The sequence below is a fragment of the Erithacus rubecula genome (assembly GCF_903797595.1).
Source record: "Erithacus rubecula genome assembly, chromosome: 8".
Lineage (NCBI taxonomy): Eukaryota > Metazoa > Chordata > Aves > Passeriformes > Muscicapidae > Erithacus > Erithacus rubecula.
In genome coordinates this window covers 7,310,039-7,325,500 of record NC_136659.1, presented here as the reverse complement: position 1 = coordinate 7,325,500, position 15,462 = coordinate 7,310,039, and the positions used below count along the sequence as shown (strand labels likewise).

Genomic DNA, 15,462 nt, shown 5'->3' with positions numbered 1-15,462 from the left:
AATGAAAGGTGAAGTGATGGTGAGCTGAAGGATCATTATATAGAGTTGGTGGGATTGGATGGGGAGTTTGTAACCTGTTTGCCTGTCCTATGAAGAGATAAAGGACATTTTTGAGTAGTTTGTAGGACCTCAGTTAATCTTCAGAAAAAGTGATGGATAGTTTAAAATTAATTTAAAAAGTTAAATACTAATATAAGAGAAACAGAACTTTGTGCAAGTGGGGAAAAAAGACTTGATTTCTTTTCAAGAGAGTGAAAAAAGCTGGGGCTTTTTTTTAAAATATCATTAGCCTTATTTATAATACTGCATACATCTGATGGTGAACTTAGAGAAGAAAGAGAGAATGAAGGAAAGCAGATCTTTTGTGGGGAGTTTGGTCATTGGGAGAGGAAATGCAAGTCAATTTTAGATGAAGAAGACAAAAGAAATTTCCAGAGATAAAGTAGAATAATTCAAAGGAATGAAAAAGGGAATGGTAATATATGAGAACTTCTAAATTATCTTTTTTTGGATCATCACTTTTCTAACTTCCTGTCATCTTAATTTGTTCAAAAGGGTCTTCCTGGTCCAATAGGCCCAATGGGTCCGGGAGGTCCCACTGGTGAAAAGGTAAACAGTTTTTTTATTCCATTCACTACTAAAGTTTCTTAATATTATCAGACTTCATAAGTGTTTTAGTAAATTGCTTGGGAAATAAAATCCTTTCATTTTACTTTAAGGGTGAACCAGGTCCTCGAGGTCTAGTTGGTCCTCCTGGTTCTCGTGGAAACCCTGTGAGTAAACATGCTTTGTTATTGTCTGGTATAAGTTAACAATATCTAATGCTGATCCAAACTCCAGGCATTTTTCTTATTTGCTGATATATTTTCCCTTTTTTCTTTCCCTTTCTCTGTAGCCAAATATGAAGTTCTGATTTGTTGCTGTGCCCTTGCAAAAGTATTACCAGATTTTCTTCCTGTGACCTACACTTGTTTAAGGACAAACTTTATAGAGTTACCCTCACTTACCTCACTCCTGAAACTATGCCACTACTTACAATTGTGTCAATGTTTTTAAAAGCATGCCCCTAGCAGATACCATTGCACATAAACAATATTTAATGGGCAAAGCACAGAGGTAATCCTTAGTTCATCCAATTATGTAACTCTTGTCATCTTCCATCTCTTAGTGATTTGAAGTATTTTAAGTGTTGACTTCAATTAGGGAATTAGCAGCTCAGCCCTTCTAGATCCTTCATGCTGCTTGAAATTGATTATGCCCCTGTCATAAATCAGAACACTCTTATTTCCAGTATAATTTGGAGCAGCTTCCACCCTTTTAGGGAATGCTGGAGTTGGCAGCCTTCAACTACTTCTTTTCCAAGCAAATGTTGTGTGGAAAGCTCAGTCAAAGCCTGTTGTGACCTTATAGAAGAGTACATCTTTGAACTACTGGTTTTTTTCCCCAGTGTGATTGGAGTGATAGGTTGAATGAAGTGTGTGCTCTTTGGCCCTCCCTGGAAGGGGTGGGTTGTGACCAGAATTTCTCCTAATACTGTGTTAATGCTTGCCTGTGCCTTCCATCTCTGAATTCTGAAAGCTCACTACAGTCTTGGACACATGGCAGCTCTTAAAATCATGGCTAACATCCTTTATTTTATGATTAAAAGATTATTTGATTCTGATTAATTGAGCAAAAGTATGACACTTAGCATGATAAATAGTTAACATCCTTTCTGATATATTGAACTGTAACTGATAACTGCCTGCAGAAAGATGGTTGTTAAATACAGTTATTTCAATTTTTCTGACCAGGGCTCCCGAGGAGAAAATGGTCCAACTGGTGCTGTTGGTTTTGCTGGCCCCCCGGTATGTTCTGGAACACTAATGAGATTCCTTTGCTCATGCTTTGACCCACTTCATTTCCTTCAGTATGAATAATATTGTGGTGTTCTGGATTGGGAGTCACATTTTTGCTGCAAAAAGAACTGTTCCTTTCTTCCATCAATATATCAAGTGAAGGAAAGGGCCAATAAGCACCCTAGACAGTTGAAAAGTGGTTTCCTTGTTAAGATTATGCAATTGCTCACCAGATTTCATATTTTCATTAGTATGTTTTGTTGCTCCTTTGAGATTAAAATGAGGGAAGTTAAAAAGTGTAAACTAAAGGTAGCAAAGATTTGTGCCATGACTAGTGAAGGCTGGAATGAGGTGATAGACCAGATGGACTCGAATACACAAAGCTTTCCCACAGCCTAAATATCCTGTTTCAGGATCCCTTTCACAGTCCTGCACCTGCTTCCCCTGGTGGAAAAAAAGGCCTAAAAAAGACAATGTTTGTTTTGTAGCTGCTGAGGAAAATAGAAAATCTGTAGAGAAGAAAAATGGGAGCTAGATACATAAAATATTTAAAATGGAAATACTGGTTCACAGAATGTTTAGAAAATGTCACGTGCAGTCTTCTAAAGATCATGCTGAATAGTTAAACAAGTGCAGTGTTTTCTGTACTGATTTGTACCCCTTGTATTTTTTTTTTATTTTTTACCTTTTTAGAAATTCTCTACAGATTTACTTTGTTAGGAAAGATTTGGTGTTCCCTGCCCTGATGTTTCTTCTAAATATTATTTCATATAGGGCCCTGATGGTCAGCCTGGTGTGAAAGGTGAACCTGGAGAACCTGGACAGAAAGGAGATGCTGGATCTCCAGGACCACAGGGTCTTTCTGGGTCTCATGGTCCCCCTGTAAGTATCACTAAAATCATGACAGAACCTGACATAGGCTGATCTCGTTAACTTAAAAAGTTCTATGTGCTCACTATCATCCCTCTTTTTCTCCTTTCCTTTTAGGGCCCTCCAGGTGTTCCTGGTCTAAAAGGTGGTAGAGGAACTCAGGGTCCACCTGTAAGTAGATATTATGTATGGAGACCTGACTGCAGATAATCTAATACTGAAATTTTATGTAATGTAAATATGATTTGCTCACTAATTCAGCCAAGAGCATTTGAGGTAACTAGTGCTGTGTTTCTTTTGATAAAGATGGCATTAAAAATGGGCTTTTTTTAGGGTGCTACTGGATTCCCAGGATCTGCTGGAAGAGTTGGGCCTCCAGGACCTACTGTAAGTTAATTATAACTTTCCTAGTAGGTATGTTTTATAAAATGGTCACCAAGGATCTGAAGTTTAAATAAAGCAAGAGAGGAAAATAAATGTTTATGGCCTGATGCTATTGAGGAGAACTTCTGTGACTGATTGCATTGTTAAGTAAAGTTCATTAGTCTTCAGCTTGGTCCAATGCCTGATATTGGTCCAAGGCTTTCCATTGGGTTAAACAGGGTTTCAAATTGCTGCTCAAATTGCTCCAATGACTTGATTGTTTAGAGAAATAAAAAAAACCCAACTTATATTTTCCTCTATATTTTACTTTTTTGTTCTTTTAGTGGTGACTGGAAGACAAAGAGCCTCTACTGGGCTCTCTCATTGGTGGTTACTCATAAGTTCCATTAAAATAAACTCAAAAAAAACCCCTGCAAACACAAAATGTCTTCTGTTTAAACATTTTCAGGAAGACTATTAAAAAATACTAGCTGTGGATGAAGTTGAGGGTTGAGCTCCACACAGAGAACTGTGTCCTCCTTCATATGCCTTTTAAGGTTATGATGAAAAAAACAACTTGCAGTCATTGTAAGGTTATCAAATGTGAAGTTTATGAAAAACTTAATATACATGTGAAGTCTTTTAAAAGTATTTGAGAAATGAACAAAGGTCTGTTGAAACATTAATTTGTACCATGGAAATGAAAAGTTTGGATATGGACTTTAGCTTGATGATATTAGAAAGAATGGGCAAGGGTGAGCTTTCTAGTAGTGGTTATATAATTGAGGTGAAAGAAAAAAACAAAAAAGGGAGAAACAAAAAATAGTGTCTTTTAAAGGAGTGAGTTTGGAATTGGAAATTGGGGGGACATGGGTGGAGCTTGGGCATAATTTGATGAGATATTTATTTCATTTCATGAATTTGATCATCAAAGAGATGAAAATAGCTTTTAGCTCATTCACATTTGTTAGCCTCAGAGTGTGCATTTGTGGGTAATTGAAACACAGTCCTTAGAATTTTATTAGTCCTGGTCTGAAAAGGGTCCAATGTAATGATATTTTTATTTCTTTAGGGAGCCCCAGGGCCAGCTGGGCCTATTGGTGAGCCAGGAAAAGAAGGTCCCCCAGGTCTTCGTGGTGACCCAGGCTCTCATGGCCGTGTGGGAGATCGAGGGCCAACTGGGCCTCCTGGTGGCCCCGGGGACAAGGGTGACCCGGGCGATGACGGGCAGCCGGTACGTCCCTGCATCGTCCCTCCCCCAGCTCCAGGCTGGCTCTCATTGCTCTCTGCTGCTGACATGACAGTGACTCTGCTTTCTCCTCCGTGGGTTTCAGGGCCCAGATGGCCCCCCTGGCCCAGCAGGAACCACTGGGCAGAGAGGAATTGTTGGAATGCCGGGACAGCGAGGGGAGAGAGGCATGCCTGGGCTGCCAGGGCCTGCTGTAAGTAGTGGTGGGGCCATGTGCCACCTGCCTGGGGATTTCTGTGGGGTATTTGCACCGTAGTGCTCCTTAGCATGAGCAGAAAGCTGGAAAACTCCAGCTGTAGGGGTGAATAAAGAGAGAATAATACAGAACTTAATCTCATGCAAATGCATGAGGTGGAAGGTTTACTTCCTTTTTGTTTCTGCCATAATGGAAAGTTTGAACCTGAATTAAGAGTGAGTAATAGCATTAAGGCTTCTGTCTAAAATGTTCCTATTTGACTTAAAACTCGATCCCTGAATAAAAACAACTCCACACACTCATTTAAGTATCCAAAGATTGCTTAAATAGGTTGCTTAAATATGAGTAGATACTCTGTAAGTACTGTTTCATAAATTGTGAGCTACAGCCTTCCAAATTGCTACTAGAGCTCTCTTCACTTTCATGTAGATTTATAGATATTTGTTGGTAGATCAAGCAATTAAATAGACCATTAGTAAAAGGGTTGGTAGGGAGGATCTGTCATTACTACTGGATCCATTAAGTCACTTTATAGCCAAAGTTGGCCATAAATTTTTCTGGGCTAACAAGGTTTGTTGATGGTGAGACAGAAAAAATAATGTTAATTATTTCAAACTACATTATATTTTTCTGTAATCTAAAACACCGTACTTATTACAAATGACATGAGATGTAGTGATTTATCAGTAACTTCTTAAAAATACAAAGTATATTAAATACATATTCAAATTCTGTAAGATCCTTTTCTTTAAACATCAGGAGTTATTTTCATTTTTAAATGTACATGATATTTCAGTCTGGATTAATGAGTAGTTTGGCAGGCAGCAGGTTTTTGGTGCTTTCTTTGTTTTGTGATTAAAATTTTAATATGATATTTGTCATCTTTTATAGGGTACTCCAGGAAAGCAAGGTCCCACAGGGCCACCTGGTGACAAAGGTCCCCCAGGACCTATTGGCCAGTCAGGTGCCACTGGACCTGTAGGTGAAGCTGGTCCAGAAGTAAGTATTTCAACATTGTAGCATGCAAGAAAAGCCTGATGGTCGTTCTCCTTGACTTGAAGTTAGAGGTGGAGAACAACTTTCTAACTCTTTTAGAAATACAGGATTACAGAGTTAATCAATAGCTCTATTTTTATTCTGTAACTCCAGGGACCTGCTGGTAATGATGGTACTCCTGGACGAGATGGAGCTGTTGGAGAACGTGTAAGAATATATTATTTTCTTAATTTTCTTCTGCAAATCCCCATTTGATTCTTGACTTATTGTAGATTTTCTCTTCATTCAGTTAACCTGGATGGAGAGCTTGTTCTGAAAGTGTATCACAGCTTTGAATATAGTACCTCTCAAAGTTGAGGATGCCTGGCTAAGAGGCTAAGAACATCTGCCTCCACAAACTCAGACTTGAGTTCTTGCAGCAGGAATATCTTTGTAGGTTGCAATTGCTCAAAAATAGACTGGCAGTGCTGCAGCTTTGTTGCTTTGGTCTAGACCAATCCTCTTTAGATAAGCAGTGGAAATTCTGCTTTGCAGGGTGATCGTGGTGAACCTGGCCCTGCAGGCTTACCAGGTTCTCCAGGAGGTCCAGGAACTCCAGGCCCTGTTGGCCCTCCAGGAGATGCAGGTCAAAGAGGTGAAACTGTAAGTGAGGCTTTTAAAAACACCCCACTATGTTTATAAAAAATGATTGTGTATGGTTTTCGTGCATTGCCTCACATTCTTTCTGTATGCAATCTCTGCAGGGTTCCCGAGGTCCGATGGGTCCCCCAGGTCGTGCAGGAAAAAGAGGTTTGCCTGTAAGTTGTCCATGGTCACTTTGGTTTTGTCTGAGATGCCATGAGGAAAGTGTTGAGGAATTGAACCCAAAAGAGAATGCCAAGCAGGGCTTCACCTGTGCTTCATTTGTGCAAAGCTTCACAAATTTGGATATTTATGTTTGGATGCTCCAGTGATGCTTTGGAAGCCTCTTTATTTGGAGCATATTGCTGTCTGGATAATGATAGGACATGAGTTAGCAAATGGCTGGAGTCTGGTCTAAATAAGGGGTAAAGAAATTAATGCTGAACAAAAATGGATGTTTTTAGATAAAAATGGCAGAAATACAACAAAATCACCAGTTCCCATTAGGAAAAGGCCTTAATTGAACTCATGAACTTCCGACTTCAGTCTGAAAACGAAAATAAACAAAACTCCTCTTTTTTATTTTACATAAGTCTTTTACAATCCAAGCCTTGAACAGAAAATTAATTGCAAACTTGGGAAATTCAAAACAATGTTTCCTGTCCCGAAGCAGATGTCATTTGAGAGACAGTAAAGTTTATTGAGTAGTTAGTGACAATGATGCCATTGATAAACTATTTGGAATCTGGCATTGGGAAATTTAGCATGCAATTTGGGCTGAGAAATATAGAATTGAAAACAGCAGCCACGTTTTCCAATGATGCTTGAATCAGTGTAAGAAGTTTGCAATGATGAAAACTAACAACTATGAAATTGTGACAGTAATAGGAGCAAGGTATTTGTGCTGCCTGGATGTTGTTGTCTGTAGTTAGGGGGTGTAACTTCAGTTGTACTTTAATCATAAGGAAGGTGAAAGAAGCTGTGAGAAGTAAAGATGCAGCCTGGGTGATTTCATACTGAAGATATGCTTTATCAGAATAAGTTTTTGACAGATCCTTAATATTTCAATCTCATCAACAAAAACCATTTGCCATATACAGTAAGGCAAATAAATATATGAATACTGGCAAAATTTGTTTTCTAAATTATTTATTATCATGAATACAGGTTTATGGATTTTTTACTGCATTATGTAGCTAAGTAGAGTAAATTTGCTACAACTGTATCTAAGCACAGCATAGTTTTTGCAATTATTTTCTTATTCTTTAGTAAAAAATTAAGATTGTTGGAGCTGCCTCAGCGTTGTTATCATCTTTCCAGCTTTGGAAGGGAAGAAGGTCTGAGTGCAGTGTCTAAAAGCAAATGAGGGGATTTTGAGGTTGGAGTTTTTTTCTCAGGTAAGAATTTTATATTTCATCATTGATATTTACAGGGTCCCCAAGGACCTCGTGGTGACAAAGGTGACAATGGAGATCGAGGTGATAGGGGCCAGAAAGGACACAGGGGTTTCACTGGACTTCAAGGCCTTCCTGGCCCTCCTGTAAGTTGTTCTGCTTTTACTATAATTTTCTTTGTTTGGTGCTTAAATAGTGTATCAGGAACATAGTTATTTAAAGCAGAAAAAAGCAAACCAGTTATTTTTCCCTACAAGGTGTTTGAGTGGCCTGGTGTCTGTACTTGCTAATATTTTTAATGCAATTTTAAAGTACTGTTGCATGATGAGGTAAAACTGTTGTTGCAAGATGTGCATTATCCTATTCTTGTTCCCTTTGCAAGGCAAATCACTGGCAGTCAATGACCTGTCAGCTGAAAATGGTTACAAAAGCTGGTAGTTTCAGATAAGCAATTTAGAGTGTGAAATGCTTTTTAGCACTGTTTGAATTCATTAGAGTCAAGGAATCCAGTGCAAAATTCCAAGAGGACTGTGAGAGCACGTCTTGCTAATATTTTCAAGAACTTTGCAATTTCATTGTCAATTGAATGGAAATATAATGGAAAACTTGCTTTTTAAAAATTACATTTATTCACTGATGCTGTGCAAATGCTGGAAGTTTCAACACACAGGAACAGCAGCAACAAAAAGACCCTAACACCCAAATTACCTTTTTACTTGGTGATAGCACTATCATTTACTCTCGTAAGCCACTCTGATTATAAGTACCTCAAAACCAGGGCTGTTCTAGAGAAACAGCTTTACAGCCAGGCACCAGTAAATTTTATTAAGTTCCTAAGGGATTAAGATAAAGCTACCCCCATTGTTTATGTGCATTTTAATGGTATTCATACCCAATTGGTTATATCACACACTAATGCCTTAAAACTAAACTAATATGCTCTAAATGGCACAATGATATGATAATCTCTTCTGTTTAGGGTCCAATTGGTGAACAGGGAAGTCCTGGCATTCCAGGCCCATTTGGTCCTCGGGTGAGTATGACTTTTAAGGTTTTTCTTGTTTGGGGTTTGGTTTTTTTTTTTTTTTTTCCTGCTCAGATGTCTATTTCTGAATCACTTTTACTTCAATGACTTTGATTGACTTTGGTATTATATGGTGATTATCCTAATATATTTTATATTAGGTGATTTTAAAAAGTTTGGTAATAGGCAGAAGTAATCAGTTTGCTTCCTGACAAGATATTGCTTATAACAAGCTGTTTTGTAGAACTTTGTTATTAAATGCTAAAATACATTCCATCTGTCTCCTATATTTTCCAGGGTCCTCCAGGTCCAGTTGGTCCTTCTGGAAAAGATGGAAGTCCTGGTCCACTTGGGCCAATTGGGCCTCCTGGTGTTAGAGGGACTGTGGGAGAAGCTGGACCTGAGGTAAATTAATGGGAAATTGGGGGGAAAAAGTTATCTTCAAATAATCAGATTCTTTTCCACAGTCCACCACATTTTTTTCTTGAACATCTATGAGCTCAAGACAAATAAAAAAAAACGTGTTAGTTTCTCCAACAAACACCCACTACTATGTTCATTCACTCCTGATAAAAACTGGTTAGCCCAGTTTGGAAAGAGTCCTAATCTGTGCTGAATGCTCCAGGCATATTCCAGAGGTACCAATTAAAAATACTCAGAAAAGGGTACTTAAACTTTTTGAAAGAAGATAAAAAATTAGAGGAATTTGAGAAAAGAGTGATCTGGGTGGTCATGTGGAGAATTTAAAAACTGATATTGCTTATTTTGTGGAAGAGGCAGAACAAAATAATGGGCAAGGAAAGGAAGGCAGATTTTGCTGACTTTCTGTCTGGTAAGACACAGTGTTTCCTGTGTTTATCATGAGCTAATATTCTGCCTATTTCATTTGAATTTCTCCTAATTATCAGTATCTCCACTTCTCCACTTTAATCAGGAAAACACTTGCTCTTTCAAGTAAGGATGATGTAGATTCTGTCCCACAGAAAGACCAGAGTTCTGTGGCCAGAGAGCTCGGCACTGTGCTGGATAAATATAAAGATGTTTCTAGTGCCAAATTTTCCATCCAGGAAAATGATCCTGAGGCAAGTTAGGGAAAGAAGGAGTTTTAAGAAATAAAGTTGTTAGGTGGGGATCTGAACAAGAAGGGACAATGGTTTAAGAAAGGGAATGAGGGCATTCCTTGGTGACATTTTCCAGCTGTTAAATTTAAAATCAGGAACAAGAAAAAGTTGAGCATTAAGGCATTAAGACAATTAGAGAGGACACGAAGCAGAGTGAATACATACCTCATCTCTTCTCCCTGTTCTTTGAAAGGTGAATTCTTTATATCTGAATTATTCCCTGTGATTTAGAGTGACTGGCCCAAAGTTTTGGGAGACTTTTTTTGTGGCAGGCTTTGCTGTTATTTGGCATAGTATATACTCTACTGGACCTCCATTGCCTTTTTGTTTTGAACCCTAGGGCCCACCAGGTGAGCCTGGTCCTCCTGGCCCTCCAGGGCCTCCAGGCCACCTGACCGCTGCCATTGGTGACATCATGGGCCACTATGACGATGCCATGGCGGATCCACTACCAGAGTTTACCGAGGATGAAGCAGCCCCTGATGACCAGAACAAAACGGACCCGGGAGTCCACGCCACGCTCAAGTCCCTGAGCAGCCAGATCGAGACCATGCGCAGCCCCGACGGCTCCAAGAAACACCCAGCGCGCACCTGCGACGACCTGAAGCTGTGCCACCCCTCCAAGAGGAGCGGTGCGTGCCGCACTCTGCTGTGTGCCCTGCCTGCACACGCCTGCCTTGCACTGCTGCTATGTATTTCTGCTTATGCCCTCCCTGTTGCTGCTAAAATCTTTGTAATACACAGTCACGCTTTGTGTTCTTTGTAGGTGAATATTGGATTGATCCTAACCAAGGATGTGTCGAAGATGCTATAAAAGTGTACTGCAACATGGAAACTGGGGAGACCTGCATTTCTGCCAACCCATCTACTGTGCCCCGCAAAACATGGTGGGCTAGCAAGGCCTCTGACTTAAAGCCTGTTTGGTATGGCCTTGATATGAACAGGGGATCACAGGTAAATAAATAGTCACTGGTAAGAATTGGCTCTGTGAAGTTTGTTGCCTTCATGTGCTTCTCTGAGCAGATTCTGCTATAGTCAGAGCATTATACTTGTTGATTGACTGGCTTATAGTCAATTGACTGTTAGTACCATATAATAAAGATAGGAACAGCTGTGAAAACCAATGCAACTGCATCTAATGCATCTAGGATTGGCTAAAGCAGAATACTGCTGGACAAAAACATCAGCTTCTCTATCAATCTTTTGCTAAATCTCTATCTTGTCCTTGAACAGCTGTACTTCTACCCTGATACATAATCCAGATCCCTGTTGTTTTAATTGGATTCTATCTTCCTTTTGGATAACTATATTGCTAAAAATTATGGAAGTTACTTTATAAATTTGTTTTTGCATGAAAGTATGATTGTTACCATATGTGTCAGGTTGATCCATGATGAATCCATAAGTCTCTAGGCAGAAAAAATTTCACTTCCCTTTCTGCTAGGTTTTTCCTCTCTGGTAACTTCCAAAATTAGTCTTAATGATAAATAACAGAAGTTTACCCTATGCCAAATATATAATTTATTAAGTAATTTTTGTCATTTTTATTCCTAGTTTATCAAAAGCATAGACAATATTTTCAAACAGAGCATTATCATCTTTAATATTTGGTGTGTAAAAAATAATGCTATTATCAACTGGATTACTGAAAACAGTTTAGAACTTTAACAGCTGAGAACAGATGTGATATTGATTGCTTTTTTGAGATGCCTTCCCTTATTACTAAATTCAGAAAGCCTTGCCATGACCCAACACATCTCAGTTGACTTTAGCTGCCTGCAGGGCTGGACAGAGGGGCTTTGTAAGGCAGATGCTTTTTTGAGGAACAAATTATCTTTAGGAATACTAAAAAGGAATATATCAGTACTTTTGAAACACTTTGGTAACTATTAGTATGAGCTATATAATAATCCAGTGCACTCCTTATGGATTCTAAATAATAAATGTGTCCAAGATTACTAAACAGAGATACTACACTTTATACATTATGACAGCACCAGTGAATAAGATTTTGTCTTCACCAGTTTCAGTGAAATGTGTAAATATTTAGACACTCTTGACTGTTGTTTTTTATATTGCAATGATTCATAAAACATGAATAAAATGAAACCCACATGGACAGGAGAAAATAGAAAACCTCAGGGATTTTAGGATTTATCTTACTGGTAGAAAAGTTTCTTGTTTTTTATAGAAACAGTGACACTTCTTGAAACATTTGTCAAACTCCTATGCCAGTTGATCAGTTTACAAGAACCCATAGGCAAATGTATAGTTTATTTTTATATAGCCAAGCTTTCTTTGTGCAATACAAACCCTACAGAAAACAACTTAATAAACTGGTGATATATCAGGTGAATTGTAAAAAGTTTTCTGTGTTTGGTGTTTCTTACCTGCTTCAAGGCTCTTCTAATGAACTCTTTCATTTGTAAGAATCCCTTTCAGAAATGAGGTAGAATGGGTATAACTGTGAAGGTCAAACTTCCTCTGAGTTGTTCAGTTGCAGGGAATTATGATCAAAATTCTCCAAAATTCTCCTATTACAGAATGTCTAAATTTCTTTGTCCTCAACTGGCAGCAAATTACAAAAGAAACGACCCTTAGTTTTTATGTAATAGGGCTCCTACTAGTCATGTGTGAAAGATGACAATAATGGCAGATGTTTCTAAATTCGCTAACTCTTAATTCTCTTGTTGTGTAAGTTGACCTGATTTTTTATCTCCATAGTTTGTGTATGGGGATACAGCTGTCACTCAGATGACATTCCTGCGCCTCCTGTCCAAGGAAGCTTCCCAGAACATCACCTACCTTTGTAGAAACAGTGTTGGCTACATGGATGACCAGACGAAGAACCTGAAAAAAGCTGTGATTCTGAAAGGGGCCAATGACCTGGAGATCAAGGCAGAGGGAAACAGCCGCTTCAGATACACTGTTCTGCACGACAGCTGTTCTGTAAGTTGGGGGGTTTGCTGTTTGCTGGGGAGGAAAAGGACTTTTGCACCTTTTCACTTCTCTCTTGAATTAGAAAAAAAAAAAATCCACACAAGGATGTAATTCAAATGCTGAAGAATTTTATAATGAATTGCAGAAGTAACTGATCAAACAGGGTTTTTTTCTATAATTCTAGCTTCACATAACGGAAATCTGCACTATTTAGAGGCTGTTTGCAAATTCCTTCTTAGTGAGCATACTGAGACACATATCTTGGCATTTTGCATCTCCCAGTACTTGTTTAGCTCTGAGTGGAATCTCACAAACTGGTGAGATAACCACAAACTTTTGTCTGCCAGAGTATTGCAAGCAGTACTGTGGAGGAAACTCACTGATGCTATGACTAAACTGGAAAGGAAAACTCTCCTTAAAGTTTCGTGGTGAGCACAGAAACCAGCAAGTAGTAGATTTTTCATGTTCAAAAGCAGTTTCAGCAAAGACCAATACTGGCAAAATATTCCTAAATCTAGTCTTGCACCTGAAATAAGTGCTTTCAAGTAAGTCCACAACTATGGGTGAATGCACATGTAATTAACACATAGAGATAGATTTCACAGCATAAGAGAAAAATCAGCCCTGATATGTCAGTCTGATAGATCTGCTCATTAGAGACATTTCGAAATAACCCAGGTGCAGTGCAGACAGTGCTGCTCAGGACGTTACTCAGCAAAGGTGCAAAATCAGACAGCTGACTCACCAGTTGCACTTCAGGCTGGTTTTGACATGAGCTCTGGCCTAATTTTTAATTTTTTTTTTTCTTCTTTTGCCTCTAGAAACGTAATGGGAATGTGGGCAAGACTGTTTTTGAGTACAGAACGCAGAACGTGGCACGCTTACCCATCATCGATATTGCACCGGTGGACATTGGCAGCACCGACCAGGAATTTGGAATTGAAATTGGGCCAGTTTGCTTTGTGTAAGAGCAAGGGGGGAATAGAACACACTACCCAGCAACAGCAGCAATTAAACATGAACTTAGACTGATTGAAGTTAATCCTGAGACTCTTGAAGTAATGGCTGATATTGGATCAGCATTGTATATACAGCTCTTTCTAAATGCCCGGCCTCCTTTTGAATATTTATTTTACTTACAAACCTTCCGTTTTCAATGATTGAAACCAACTTTTTAGTACCATTTAAAGAGGATTGATGACCACCTTCTAAAAGTAATATGAATCCTTTTCCTCGGTTTTGTTTCAAATTATTTTCAAGTTTCCAGGTATTCAAAATAGATAGGTTTAATGTGGAACTATGTAAAGCTCTAATGATTATTTCTTTTGCTTTGATGTGTACTAAATAACAGAAAAGTAGAGCACTTTTGTGAATCTTTGGCTATATTTCGTTCATACCTACTCCCTCCACCCCAGTTTATGTTCCTGTGGTTGCCATTCACAGAAATCTGTGTCTTTTGTAGAAGAAAATCTCTTCAGACAAGACCATCTTAATTTGGCATTATTTTTCTTGCACTTTTCTATGTAAGTCTGTCGGAAGAGTCATCCATAGCCAAGGTTAATTTATGAAGTTAAAACATTACTGGGGGAAATATGAGTTTTCAGTAGGGGTGTCCCATATACTTTAAAGGCTAGATTTTGCTTCTCACAATGTATCTGTGTAATTCCATTAAATTATCCTTTATCTTCAGAATGTGTCTTAAACCAAATACTTGTTGATTTTCCAATATTTGCCCATCTAAGAAGCCATTACATATCAAATTATACAGATGTCTTATATATGGTGCCAATTTCTGTGTGTTGCAGACCATTCACATGTATACCAGATCAATTGCTAATAAAGAAAGTTTAGAAATTCCTTGGTTTTAGCTGACATCCAGATGTGCATCACCAGTAATTTGACTTGCTGGCCTTGAATTGTCAAGGCAAGAAAGTTCCATCATTTCTTAGCATGAGCTACCTCATCTCTGGAAGTTGGGATGCAATTAATATTCCTGGTTTTATTTTAGATATTAAAAGGTGCTATGCTTCTGTTGTTATTTCAAGATAGGAGATAGGCAGGGCAAAAAAAAAGAAAAAAAAAAGCAACAAAGTGATGGTGCTAAATGACTCTCTAGAAGGCTGATGAAATAAAGATGCCTACTGTCAATGTCATGCTCAGAGCTTAGCTGTTAGGCTTACAGTGTTTGAGAGAACAATGTTACAGTGCATTTACTTGTTGGTCATTCAGTATATAGAATGTTTTGTACCTCCAGCATGCTTTATTTTGTAAAGTATGTGGGTACAAACTTAATTAGGTTTTTTGTTTCTTTACTGCATCTGTGCTCTCCACGTTTTTTTGTTTGTTCCTTAAAAGAAAAATAAACAGCTGGGGCTCTCCCTAAAGAAAGTCATGCACATAGCTTTTTTCATGTATCTTTGCAAAGCATTTAATTAAATACATGCTTCTCGCTATGTAAGTGGTTTCCTTTGTGTAAAACTCCTTCCAGTGTGTTCATTCCATAACAGTTCATTCCCAGGAAATTAAAAATAGAAGTATTTAATTGTTGTTTGGTTGCTGTTTGCATAAATTATTTGCAAGGCATTGTGAAATATTTTGAAGATAGAAGTATAGGAGTATTTGTAAAGTACCTTCTGTGTCAGTTTTTACAGGTAGGTGTCAATTGTATGTAGGAAATTGGCAGGCCTAAAAAAGCTACCTAAATAATATTGTTTGAGACTCCAGAGAGAATTTTTATTCAAGAATGAAATGTGATTTGGCCAATTCCATTTTGGCCACAGTGGCAAAGGGAATTAATACTGATAGGAGACAGTTTCTTGACAAGCCATAAGATTGCATTTGTACTGGAGT

At 38.3% G+C, this 15,462-nt stretch overlaps 1 protein-coding gene across 2 annotated transcripts in view; it reads left to right on the top strand.

Moving 5' to 3' along the window:
• Positions 1-15,159, top strand: part of COL5A2 (collagen type V alpha 2 chain) — a 96,176-nt gene extending 81,017 nt beyond the window's left edge. For both annotated transcript variants that reach the window (XM_079311371.1, XM_079311370.1), the window contains 19 exons: positions 556-609; positions 720-773; positions 1,794-1,847; positions 2,613-2,720; positions 2,826-2,879; positions 3,042-3,095; positions 4,144-4,305; positions 4,406-4,513; positions 5,408-5,515; positions 5,666-5,719; positions 6,047-6,154; positions 6,256-6,309; positions 7,566-7,673; positions 8,507-8,560; positions 8,849-8,956; positions 10,013-10,304; positions 10,439-10,626; positions 12,397-12,621; positions 13,434-15,159. In XM_079311371.1, coding sequence (XP_079167497.1) covers positions 556-609; positions 720-773; positions 1,794-1,847; positions 2,613-2,720; positions 2,826-2,879; positions 3,042-3,095; positions 4,144-4,305; positions 4,406-4,513; positions 5,408-5,515; positions 5,666-5,719; positions 6,047-6,154; positions 6,256-6,309; positions 7,566-7,673; positions 8,507-8,560; positions 8,849-8,956; positions 10,013-10,304; positions 10,439-10,626; positions 12,397-12,621; positions 13,434-13,580 — 2,094 coding nt within the window. In that variant the 3' untranslated portion in view covers positions 13,581-15,159. The remainder of the gene's footprint in view (positions 1-555; positions 610-719; positions 774-1,793; positions 1,848-2,612; positions 2,721-2,825; positions 2,880-3,041; positions 3,096-4,143; positions 4,306-4,405; positions 4,514-5,407; positions 5,516-5,665; positions 5,720-6,046; positions 6,155-6,255; positions 6,310-7,565; positions 7,674-8,506; positions 8,561-8,848; positions 8,957-10,012; positions 10,305-10,438; positions 10,627-12,396; positions 12,622-13,433) is intronic.
• Positions 15,160-15,462: the final 303 nt, after the last annotated feature.